General features: G+C 43.0%; 1 protein-coding gene across 3 annotated transcripts in view; it reads left to right on the top strand.

Moving 5' to 3' along the window:
* spidr (scaffold protein involved in DNA repair) overlaps window positions 1-13244 on the top strand; it is a 354308-nt gene that overhangs the window by 69036 nt on the left and 272028 nt on the right. For all 3 annotated transcript variants that reach the window (XM_085992882.1, XM_085992884.1, XM_085992885.1), the window contains one exon: window positions 8253-8509. In XM_085992882.1, the coding sequence (XP_085849008.1) occupies window positions 8253-8509 (257 nt within the window). The remainder of the gene's footprint in view (window positions 1-8252; window positions 8510-13244) is intronic.

Consider the following 13244-nt stretch of genomic DNA (forward strand, 5'->3'; position numbering starts at 1 on the left):
GACCCAGTTATGGATTTGCAAATGGTACATATATTGCAAACTGCAAAGGCCATACTAACTACAGTACTTTTAAAGTTATTAATTAGCTGAAAATTTTAGATATTAAAAATGTAAAATACCCTGGGAAATTTTTTTGTGTGCAATAGTTCCTCGTGACATCACTGATTTAGTCTTGAAGTAGTGTTAAATATGGTCAGTGGGATTTGGAGGTTCAGTCATCAAATGTTCAACAGGCTGAACATTTTCTTCTTACTGGTATGAAGTGGGGAATCAAAATAAGTTTTCAATGTTGCTGATCCAGTACTCTTTCTGATTGCAAAGTTGCTTGTTCACAAGTCATACAGTCCTAGTTAGTTAAATGTACCCCAGAAAACTGTTTTGTCAGTAACACTGATTGAATGAAACTCCTTTTGACGCAGTAGGCTATTTGCACACAACAGACCCTGTGTAACCTCAACAACCAGTGCACTCTCAACCAGAGATCTTTGCATTTATCATCGCTTAATGCTGTATTTTGCTAGTGCAGCTAACTTACTATTAATTCAGTTCAGTCTTATTCTTTTTAATAGAATCAGAAATGGGACTTTGCCAACTGCCGATAACACAAATGAATTACCATCCACTTAATTGTCTTTGTCTACCAATTCCGTTATCACCTCAAGGAATTCCATAGGCTTGTGAAGCACTGTTACTTCAAAATCATGCTGATTATTCTTTATGGCCTCTGCACTCTTCAGATAAACATTGATAGATAGCATCCTTTAATATGCGCCAAGTATTTTCCCCACTACTAATATTGGGCTAACTGGTACACAACATTCTGAGATTTTGTGCCCTGCATTGATATTTACATATGTTAATACACAACAGGCTTTGCTGAAGGAATTGATGTAAGAATTTTTCCTTCCGTGCCAAATATTGTAGATTTCACTCTTTCTTCCTCAACCACCAGCCATCGGCTTGGCTGATAGTGTAGACCCTGAAAGTGAATTCCTGCCTCTAAGTAGCTTCATGAAAGGGCTATTTAATGCCATGATGCTGCAGCCCAGCTTAACAATCCAGTTTCTAGTCTTGGCATTGCTAGAGTGTATGCTGTCTTTGGCCAGAACATCCCTGTGCTGCAGGATGAATATCATAAGTCACTAGCCATCCACTTCTAGAGTAGCTTTTGTAAAAATGTGTAGGTATTATGAAACTCAGTTAGGTGTTGACGGCTCCCTCAATCTTGATAAAAGAGGTTGCTAAGATTTTTCTACAGGAGTCAGGATTGTCAAGAAATTGCTATTAAGTCCTAATGAAAGGAAAATTCCACAGGCATTTATTCTGTTTTTCTGTATTTCCAGGGTTGTTTGCAAAATTTTATCAAACTAGAAGACACTAATACTGGAAACTTCATACTGCCTGAAGAAAAACTGGTTCTTTTTCTTAAACTGTGTACCGACCAGCCAAAAGCAATTATTTACCAGCAGGGATTGTCGTCAGAGCTGAAGGCCACATCTAGCACAGCTTCCTTTTGATGACTCTTGAGAGGACCAATTTAATCAGGCAGAAACATTCTTGGGTGTTAATAGGATTTGTATTGTGTAAGGGTTTCTGCCTTTTATAGTGCAAACCTTATTAACACCCAAGAATGTTTTTGCCTTGGAAGCTTAATACAAAATGGAAAGAATTTAGGGCCAATTTTAACCCAATCTGCCTGGCGGGTGGGTAGTTGATATCATGTCTGAGGGCTCTCCACACCCTTCTCGCTGCTCCACCATTTTAACTCGCCAGTTTCTCGCTGTGTGTCAGGCCTGTCCCAGACGAGTAGGGTCCTAATTAAAAGTGAAAGTTGTGCTCCAATGACGTTCTACCTCCCCCCGTTGCATTTTAACGCCAATTCTTAGATGTTGACCTGCCAACAAAACCTATCAGGATTGTTGTCTGAGAGCTCCTGGAGCACTATAAAAGGAGACTCTCCGCTACAGCTCACTGGATCACAGGATCTCTTTTGCTGTCTGATTTGACAGGAGAGTTTCCAGCCTCCAGACCGCCACTTCTATATTTTTGTTGCCGTACAACCCTTTAGTCAGTTTTCTCTACTTATGATGAGATCTTGCTTCTTTGTTCTGGATGAAGCAAGACTTAGAGGAGCATCCTCAACAACCACTAACACCAGCACCTGGGCCTTTCAGAAGACAACAGATGAACCTTCTTGGACCTGTAGCAGTCCAGGATGAGGCTGTCACTGCCTTCTGCACCCTCCTGCAAGAGGACCTGCTGCGTGCTGGAGGCGTGCAATGCCAGTAGCCTTCAAAGTCACCACAGCCCTGAACTTTTACGCCACTGGATCCGTTCAGTTTGGTACAGGAGACATCAGCCACATCTCTCAGTCTGCAGTTCACAGCTGTATTAAACAGGTGACCGATAACCCCTTTGCCAGGGTTAAGCAGTACATCACCATTCCCACTCTCATCTGTAGTCAGCATGATAAAGCTTGTGGCTTTGCAGCAATGGCTGGTTTCCCTCGTGTGCAGGGTGTGATTGACTGTGCATACATTGCTAATGGGAGACCGAAACAGGAGCCTGACAGCATTTGTAAATAGAAAAGAATAACTTTGTTAATGTCCAGCTAGTGGTCGATCACAACATCATCAAACAGGTCTATGCATGGTACCCAGGGAGCTGCTACAATGCTTTTACACTCGAGCACACTTCCACCCCCCTGCTATTTGACCATGTGAAGAACCTGACAGGATGGGCGCTGGGGGACAAGGGATACCCCCTGCAGAACTTGTTTTTGATACCTGACCCTGCCCAAGCAGCACAGATACCATTGAAGCCATGGCATAACTAGGAGTCTTAAAAGCACACAATCAGAATGCTCAAGCAGAGGTTTTGGTGTCTGGACCGTTTGAGGGGTTTCCTGCAATTTGTCTCCAGACCTGGGGGAAGGAGAGGACGCAGCAGAGGAAGGAGGGCCAGCTCAATGCCTTGCGTTCAAAGTTGTCAGGGATCAGCTCATAGCTCAGTGACTCTGCTGAGCTTCTCGCACCCTACCCTGTGAACTTAGACAGAGCCCTTCAGCATAGAAGAAAGTAACAAAAGACTTGCATTTGTATAGCACCTTTCATGACCTTGGAACGTCTCAAAGTGCTTTCCAGCCAATGTAGTACTTTTGAAGTATAGTCACTGTTGTAATGTAGGAAACGCGGCAGCCAATTTGTGCACAGCAGGGTCCCACAAACAGCAATGTGATAATGTCCAGATAATCTGTTTTTTGTGCTGATGATTAAGGGATAAACAGTTCCTTCATCCTTCACTGACGAACATTCAAACCATTCAGATAACTTCTACATCAGTATAAACTTAGAAACTGCCATGAAACTACACTGCAGACCAAAGTGCTAAATATTATAAAGGTGATTAATTTAATGCCAAACATAATAATTGTCTTGCATTCATTTCTCACCCAGATGAACAACCCGTAGTGCTTTTCTTTAAAGAAGATTTCCGAACTCGACTACTCTTAGAAAGTGCTGGCCTGATTGCCTGACGAGCTGGCTGAAAGAATTTATAATGGGGAACAAAGAAATGACGGACCAATTAAACACATACTTTGGTTCTGTCTTCACAAAGGAGGACACAAATAACCTCCCAGAGATGTCGGGGAACATAGGGTCTAATGAGAGGGAAGAATTGAATGAAATCAGAATTTGTAGGGAAATGGTGTTAGGGAAATTGACGGGATTGAAGGCCGATAAATCTACATCCTAGGGTACTTAAGGAAGTGGCCCTAGAAATAGTAGATGCATTGCTGGTCATCTTCCAATATTCTATAGACTCTGGAACAGTTCCCATGGATTGGAGGATAGCTAATGTAACCCACTATTTAAAAAAGTTGGTAGAGAGAAAACGGGGAATTACACACCGGTAAGTCTGACATCGGTAGTGGGGAAAATGCTAGAGTCCATTGTAAAAGGTGTAATAGCAGAGCACTTGGAAAACAGTGACAGGATCGGACAAAGTCAACATGGATTTACAAAAGGTAAATCATGCTTGACTAATCTACTGGAATTTTTTGAGGATGTAACTGGTAGAATAGATAAGGGAGAACCAGTGGATGTGGTGTATTTGGACTTTCAGAAGGCTTTCGATAAGGTCCCGCATAAGAAATTAGCGTGCAAAGTTAAAGCACACGGGATTGGGGGTAAGGTACTGTCTTGGATAGAGAACTGGTTGGCAGACAGGAAGCAAAGAGTTGGAATAAACGGGTCTTTTTCCGAGTGGCAGGCAGTGACTAGTGGGGCACCGCAGGGATCGGTGCTAGGACCACAGCTATTCACAATATAGATAAATGATCTAGACGAGGGAACTAGATGTAATAACTCCAAGTTTGCAGATGACACAAAGCTGGTTGGGCGTGTCTGCTGTGAGGAGGATGCCAAGAAACTCCAGTATGATTTGGACAGGTTGGGTGATTGGGCAGATGCATGGCAAATGCAGTATAATGCGGATAAATGCGAGGTTATCCACTTCGGTGGCAAAAACAGGAAGACAGATTATTATCTGAACGGCAATAGATTGGGAGAAGGGAAAGTGCAACGAGACCTGGGTGTCCTTGTGCACCAGTCGCTGAAGGTAAGCATGCAGGTGCAGCAGGCGGTTAAGAAAGCAAATGGTATGTTGGCCTTCATAGCGAGAGGATTCAAGTACAGGAGCAAGGATGTCTTGCTGCAGTTGCACAGGGCCTTGGTGAGACCACACCTTGAGTATTGTGTGCAGTTTTGGTCACCTTATCTGAGGAAGGATGTTCTTGCCATGGAGAGAGTGCAGCGAAGATTCACCAGACTGATACCTGGGATGGCAGGAATGACGTATGAGGAGAGATTGGGTCGATTAGGTTTATATTCGTTAGAGTTTAGAAGAATGAGAGGGGATCTCATTGAAACTTTTAAAATTCTAACAGGACTAGACCAACTAGATGCAGGAAAGATGTTCCCGATGGCGGGGGAGTCCAGAACCAGGGGCCACAGTCTAAGGATAAGGGGTAGGCCATTTAGGACAGAGATGAGGAGGAATTTCTTCACCCAGAGAGTGGTGAACCTGTGGAATTCTCTCCCACAGAAGGCAGTTGAGGCCAATTCATTAAATATATTCAAGAAGGAGTTAGATATATTTCTTAAGGCTAAAGGGATCAAGGAATATGGGGAGAAAGCAGGGAGAGGGCACTGAATTTGGATGATCAGCCATGATCTCATTAAATGGCAGAGCAGGCTCGAGGGGCCGAATGGCCTACTCCTGCTCCTATCTTCTATGCTTCTAAGGCTACTGATTTTCATGTGGGTAGTCTTGAAATGCTCGTGGCCAGTGACTTCTGGGTGATCGAACCTGTGAGGCTGTTGCAACTCGGCTCCTGCTGGGGTAGACTGCGCCTGCTGACTTTTTTTATTTGTTCATGGGATGTAGACATCGCTGGCAAGGCCAGCATTTATTGCCCTTCCCTAGTTGCCCTTGAGAAAGTGATGGTGAGCCGCCTTCTTGAACTGCTGCAGTCCGTGTGGTGAAGCTACTCCCGCAGTGCTGTTCGGGAGGGAGTTCCAGGATTTTGACCCAGCGACGATGAAGGAACAGCGATATACTTCCAAGCCGGAATGGTGTGTGACTTGGAGGGGAACTTGGAGGTGGTGGTGTTCCCATGTGCCTGCTGCCCGTGTCCTTCTAGGTGTTGGAGGTCGCGGGTTTGGGAGGTGCTGCCGAAGAAACCTTGGTGAGTTGGTGCAGTGCATCTTGTAGATGGGGTACACTGCAGCCACGGTACACCGGTGGTGGAGGGAGTGAATGTTTAAGGTGGTGGATGGGGTGCCAATCAAGCGGGCTGCTTTACCTTGGAGGGTGTCGAGCTTCTTGAGTGTTGATGGAGCTGCACTCATCTGGGCAAGCGGAGAGTATTCCATCACACTCCTGACTTGTGCCTTGTAGATGGTGGAAAGGCTTTGGGGAGTCAGGAGGTGAGACACTCGCTGCAGAATACCCAGCCTCTGACCTGCTCTTGTCGGCACAGTATTTATGTAGCTGGTCCAGTTAAGTTTCTGGTCAAAGGTGACCCCCCAGGATGTTGATGGTGGGGGATTCGGCAATGGTAAAGCCATTGATTGTCAAGGGGCGATGGTTAGACGCTCGTTAGTTGGAGATAATCGTTGCATGGCTCTTGTGTGGTGCGAATTTTATCTGCCACTTATCAGCCCAAGCCTGAATGTCATCCAGGTCTTGCTGCATGCGGGCATGGACTGCTTCTTTATCTGATGAGTTGCGAATGGCACTGAATACTGTGCAGTCATCAGCGAACATCTCCAATTCTGACCGTATGATGGAGGGAAGGTCATTGATGAAGTAGCTGAAGATGGTTGGGCCCAGGACACTGCCCTGAGGAACTCCTGCAGCGATGTCCCGGGACTGTGATGATTGACCTCCAACCACAACAACCATCTTCCTTTGTGCTAGGTACGGCTCCAGCCAGTGGAGAGTTTTCCCCCCGACTCCCATTGACTTCAGGTTTACTAGGGCTCCTTGATGCCACACTCGGTGAAATGCTGCCTTGATGTCAAGGGCAGTCAGTCTCACCTCACCTCTGGAATTCAGCTCTTTTGTCCATGTTTGGACCAACACCTTCCATCACTTTGCTGATGATTGAGAGTAGACAGGACATACCTGGGCAGTTTTCCACATTGTCGGAAAGATGCCAGTGTTATAGCTGTAATAACAACAGAAAATGCTGGAAAAACTCAGCAGGCCAGGCAACATCCGTGGAGAGAAATTAGAGTCGACGTTTCGGTTCGAAACCCTTCTTCAAAACTGGAAAGGAAATGAAATAGATCGAAAGGAGGGCTGGGGAGGGAACAAAAGAAGTGAATAGACATTAAGAGGTATTCAAAACGAGACGAGATGATGATAGGACTAGTAAAGAGACAAAAGATGGTGCGGACCTCTGGAGGAGGCCGATATGGATCATCCACTCTGCACTTCTGGCTGAAGATGGTTGCAAACGCTTCAGCCTTGTCTTTTGGGACTTACTGGCACTATAGTGGGTATTGGTTGAGGGGATGCCGAATGTACAGACCTGCTGACATCCTGAGAGAGCCCAGCATGTACTGCGCCTATTACGCTACTGCCACTCTCCTGGGGCTGGGATTCCTCACTTCCACTGATTTGCAGGAGAGCAGATTGCAGAACAATGACACATTAATGGCATTTTATAGTATGTTGATATTTGTTTAAAATATTTTCAATTTCTTGTGAATCATCATGCATTAATGTTGCTTCAACATCCATTGGTGTGTAATATATCTATCTATACCTTATAAAGTGTGCATCTGTCTGCACAACTTTTTTGTAAGTTTTTCTATTGTAAATCCCTGTGCCAATATTAACAATTGTTGACAATGTAAACTTCACGATTCGTTCAAACTGCTTTTGAACTTTTTTGTATTACCCAATAACTGAAATTTCAAATGTCAAAAATAAGGTTTTAAAAGCATTTAAAAAAAATCAGAATGAATACATGTTTCACAATAATATGATTACATTTATCCATTGAATTGTCTTTTGTGTCGTTTAATGCACACTAACCAACTCAGTCATCAGGGGATCGTGGGCTGAACTATTTGTGTACCCTGGATTGGCAACCTGTCCACCTTGTTAGGGCTGTTTGGGAAAGTCGAAATTCAGCACTTAGGCAAAAGTGAAGGTGCAATTGGAAATCAAGTTACTTTTCCATAGTGCAGAGCAGCACAGGCCTGAAAGCAGTTTGCCTGTCCCTCATCTATGGAGTGCTGCAGCGGGACCCAAGAGGATAAAATATGTTACTATTGATCCACACCCTCCTCCCTCCCATGGTTTTTACATGCTTTTGTACCAATCTTGTAGTATGTATTTACAGTGCAGAGCAGCAGCCAGCACCTAAAATGTGTCAGCAGGCAAGTATATAAAATACTGTAAGTTCTGATCAAAGAAGGTAATAATGAAGGCAGAGTGTTGTCATAAATGTGAAAAACAAGCTGTAATAAATTCTAACCTTGTGCTAAATGATTGATGATGGAAAAAAATCTGCATAATTGTCAGCTCTGGAAATTTTTCTCCATTCTTTATTTGAAAAAATGTGGTATGACTATTGTAATTGATCAATTTCTTCAACCTGATTCTTCCCTCGACCCGCACAAAGGTACATTTAAAACTCATTGTTGTGTAAATAACGTGGATCTTTCTTGTTCTAGGCAGCAGAAGATATTTTGGAGTTTTCATCTGATAACGAAAGCACAAAAGAAAGTAAGCTGTGCGCAAAGCCCATTCAATCTCTCTCTGGACAACCAAATATATCTACTTGTGGATCTGAACATGGAAAGACCTCTGTCAGATCGGCGAGCAATTGGTTGAAAAGTGCACAAGCATTTCTGCAGACGCCTGAGAAGCAAGAGAGAAAGCAATTCAAAACCCCAGAAGATTCTGCCAAAAAGAGGAGGAAATTTCTAAGGTTAGCCAGGATGACATGTATTTTTTGTTTGGTAATGCAAATACTGAAGATTTATCAGTCATGATTCTTTTTGTCTTGCAGTAATTTTACTTTTGGAATGTCTCTTCAAATATTTTATGTCTTTAATGAAAGATTACTGGGAAATATCAGACCAACGGCTGGATTAAATATTTCTATAAATCTCACAGTGGGCTCTCCCTTCTAGAATAAATTTCAGTTGTACCAAACAATGCTTCACACTTGCAGTCTGCATTTTACATTCTGAATAAATGTTCAACAAATTTCTTAACACTGAGCTAGTTATACATGCTAAGCTAAAAGTAGAAAAAAGCTGACCAACCATTTCAAAAATAGTTGATGCAATTCCAAAAAAGCGGACAGGCATAAACGGTCCTGAATACAGACCTTGAATAGTAGGAATAAGACTGAAAATGCAGTGGGACACTGGCTTGAGCTACAAGTATACACAATATTCAATCAATTGCAAGGCAAAAAAAACCCCGAAGTGCACAAAAGCATAGTTTGTAGCAATGGTAAATTCAGAAGTTACTGAAGGGGGTGCTAAAGTTGCAAGATTTATTTTCTTGTGGGGTTTGGGGGTGTGCCCACATCCAGAAAATGTTGTTGTTTGATATTTCAGTTTGTTTTCTGACGTTTTGGAGCTACTGTAATGCCAGCCAAAAATTATTTCTCCTGGAAGGATCGTGGATATTTTTAAATATGAAAAGTAAAAATAGGCGTAGGGACTTCAATACCCCTTTATAGTGTCCAGATCATTTAATTGGAACTTGAATTGCAAATGCATCATGTTCATTTGTGAAATGAAACCTTTAACAACATGTTGACAATAAACCAAAGCTGTGTATTCTACAAGACAAATCTGACGATCACATCGATCCCTGTCCCCTGTCCTCTGTCCCAGGACTTTCTGACAACCCAGAGGCGGGCATGGGGTTACATGGATTGAGGGCATGCTGATCTATTTTAAGTAAACAATTTTTATTTTTTAGCAGTTTCAGACAGGCTAAGGGCGAGTCCATATCATAAAACCTTGGAATTGAGTTCTGATGACAGGACACACTCAAAAATCAATCTTTTCTTTCCCCTTTTAGATGCTGATCGACCTGCTATGTATTTCATACATTTATAATTTTTAATGTTAAAACACGAAGATAGAACTGACTGTTGATGATGATAATGGAAAATGTAACTTGTTTGTATGTAATTTTGAATATACGATTTGAATGGAGGCATTAACCATTTGATTTGCAGAATCTGACATGGGGAGCTGTGTTTTGTACTCGCAGATGGGCCTGACTGACTTCTAGTTTTGTGTTTGCAGTTTATTATACTATTCACTCTTCACATTTCCCTGTGAATGTTAAATACTAATATAGATAATGCGTGTTCTTATTGTGTGAGAATAAAGGGACCTCCATCACAAGCTTGCAGACAGACTCAAAGCAGATTTCCAAGTTACAGGACATAACCGGGCATTGTGTTTCTTGTTTCTTGTGTTTCTAGGGAAAATTGTAGTTCTGGAGTGAAGTTACCGCATTACAGCAATATTTTTTGTGTCTCACTGCAGTATGGGGCAGTACTTTAAACTTATTAAAGTTATAAAGGCATAAAACTGTATCCGACCTGCCACCTGTCTGATTTTCCTTTACGTTGAAGTCAATGCTGAAATTGAAAGTTTCTCCCTTAGATTTTGCACTTATGATGTGTATACCAATTGTAAAAACAAAAGCTCTATGTGGTTAACAGAAAACTAAGTTCAAAATTCTGCTGATGAATCACAATTCAAGGTTTGTTGTATTATTGAACAATGTTGTTACTCTTTTGTAAATCAAGTTGTGAATGACAAAGTGCACGTGCAATACTGCTGCCCAGACAGATAGGCTAGCTGATTTTTAATTGAGTCTTCACACTATTCTCTCTACGAGCGAGCCTTTGGCTTTAGTGGTAGCATTCCTGCCTCTGAGTCAGAATGTGCAGGTTGAGGTTAATTAAAGTTTGAACTCCACCCCAGACAGTCCCAGCGAGTGGAGTGAGGCCATAACGGTATTTGAACACAAGGATGAGAATTTTAAATTTTGAGGTTTTGGGAGACAGAGAGTGAATGTAGGTCAGTGAGGAGAGGACTGATGGACGAGTGGGAATTGCTGTGGGATAGAAGATCAGCAGAGCTTTGTATGAGCTGAAGTTTATAGACGGTGGAGGATCTGAGGCTGGTCAGGAGCACATTGGAATAATCGATTCTTGAGGTAACAGTAGCACGGCTGAGGGTTTCAGCAACAGATAGGCTGAGATGGAGGCAGGGAATGTTACGGAGGTGGAAGTAGGCCGTCTTTGTGATGGAGAGAATATGAGGTCGGAAGCTCAGCTTGGGGTTGAATTGATGCCAAGGTTGCAAACATTGCAGTTCAGCCTTAAACAATGGTCGAGGAGGAGGATGGAGTTATTGACGAGTACAATGTTTGTGGCCGGGGCCGAAGACACTGACTTCTGTCTTTCCAATACTTAGCTGGAGGAAATTGTGGCTAATCCAAGAATGGATGTCGGACAAGCAGTCTAACAGCACAGAGGCATCCTCAACTTCATGATGCCATTGTATTATCAGATTGCTTGTCATAGCCATCAATTAATGGATGATCCAGAACCTATTACAGTGTAAACATTGGCCAGACCGAAGCCATTCTGTTCAGATATGACAAAAACTCTGTACCTTTAACCTCAACTCCATCCCCCTCCCCAGCTGCTCACTCAGGCCCATTACAAATATGGTGGCAAGCTAATGATTCAAGTATACATTTTGAGAGTATTCCACATTTTATAATGTAAACATTTTCATTACTGATATATTGCTCGGTTATGTGAGATATCATCTATGCCGATGTACTTATGAACATTATGGGTGTGAGAACCCATGGGTGTGGAATACTCCAAACCACATGCCACATTAATATCTAAATGATCAACATCCTGGGGGTTACCATTGACCAGAAACTTAACTGGACCAGCCACATAAATACTGTGGCAACAAGAGCAGGTCAGAGGCCAGGTATTCTGCAGCGAGTGTCTCACCTCCTGACTCCCCAAAGCCTTTCCACCATCTACAAGGCACAAGTCAGGAGTGTGATGTAATACTCTCCACTTGCCTGGATGAGTGCAGCTCCAACAACACTCAAGAAGCTCGACACCATCCAAGACAAAGCAGCCTGCTTGATTGGCATCCCATCCACCACCTTAAACATTCACTCCCTTCACCACCGGTGTATCGTGGCTGTAGTGTGTACCATCTACAAGATGCACTGCAGCAACTCGCCAAGACTTCTTCGACAGTACCTCCGAAACCTGCGACCTCTTCCACCTAGAAAGACAAGGGCAGCAGGCACATGGGAACACCGCCACCTCCAAGTTCCCCTCCAAGTCACACACCATCCTGACTTAGAAGTACATCACCAATCCTTCATCGTTGCTGGGTCAAAATCCTGGAACGAACTCCCTCCCTAACTGCACTGTGGGAGTACCTTCACCACACGGACTGCAGCGGTTCAAGAAGGCGGCTCACCATCACCTTCTCAAGGGCAATTAGGGACGGGCAATAAACGCTGCCCAGATCTCAAACGAATTTTTAAAAAATGATGGCAGGAGTCAACGGATCAGAGAGAATCACGAGCCAGGTGTTTTCAAAAATGCAACAACCACACTTAGGTAGTACTGTTAACCTGGGGTTCATATGAAATGATACGTGTGGGGAAGAATATTGTCGTCAAGAAAAGAGACATAGGACCAGGAGGATAAAGCTGTTGGCCTAGAGAAAACATATGCTACAACAACAACTTGTATTTATATAGCGCCTTTAACGTAGTAGAACGTCCCAAGGCACTTCACAGGAGTATTATAAGACCAAAATTTGACACCAAGCACATAAGAAATTAGGGCAGGTGGCCAAATGCTTGGTCAAAGAGGTAGGTTTTAAAGAGTGTTGTAAAGGAGGAAAGAGAGGTAGAGAGGCGGAAAGGTTTAGGGAGGGAGTTCCAGAGCTTAGGGCCTTGGCAGCTGAAGGCACGGCCACTGATGGTTGGACGATTATAATCGGGGATGCTCAACGGGGCAGAATTTGAGGAATGCAGATATCTCGGGATGGGGGAGGCGGGTTGTGGGGCTGAAGGAGATTACAGAGATAGGGAGGGATGAGGCATGGAAGGATTTGAAAACAAGCATGAGAAATATGGTCGGTTAAAAAACTTTTGAATTGTGAAAGTTAATTGATGTACTTACTGCAAAATTGGTAACTTTCAAATAACCACAAGAAATATCTGAATGTAGGAAATGTTCTTAAAATGCATTTAAATACAATTTTACAACTGGAACTATGAGGTAAGTAAACAACATTGAGAAAGTCAGATCTCACTTGTCACTAACTGAGGAGCTTTTGAGAGGAATGGTAAATGGAACCGCATGGTTTTTTTTAGGATGGTAGCGCATCTGTGCTGCTGGATGAAGCCCCACTATTCTCCTAAGATGCTTTCCTTTTCATTCTCTGGAGGTCTAAAAGAGGACAATGTAGCAAGCTATGAAAGATATCTAGAAGAGTTTCGCCACTGTGTTCATCATGTCAACCAGAAAGGAAACATTATGTGACAGCTGGGCCCCATGATATTGTAAATTGTTTTGCAATACACTTGTATCCCTATTCATGTGGTTGAACCTACACTGACCATAAGTT

The sequence above is a fragment of the Somniosus microcephalus genome, chromosome 7, assembly GCF_052327205.1.
Source record: "Somniosus microcephalus isolate GS21.2 chromosome 7, FLI_Smic_1.0, whole genome shotgun sequence".
NCBI classification, from domain to species: Eukaryota; Metazoa; Chordata; class Chondrichthyes; order Squaliformes; family Somniosidae; genus Somniosus; species Somniosus microcephalus.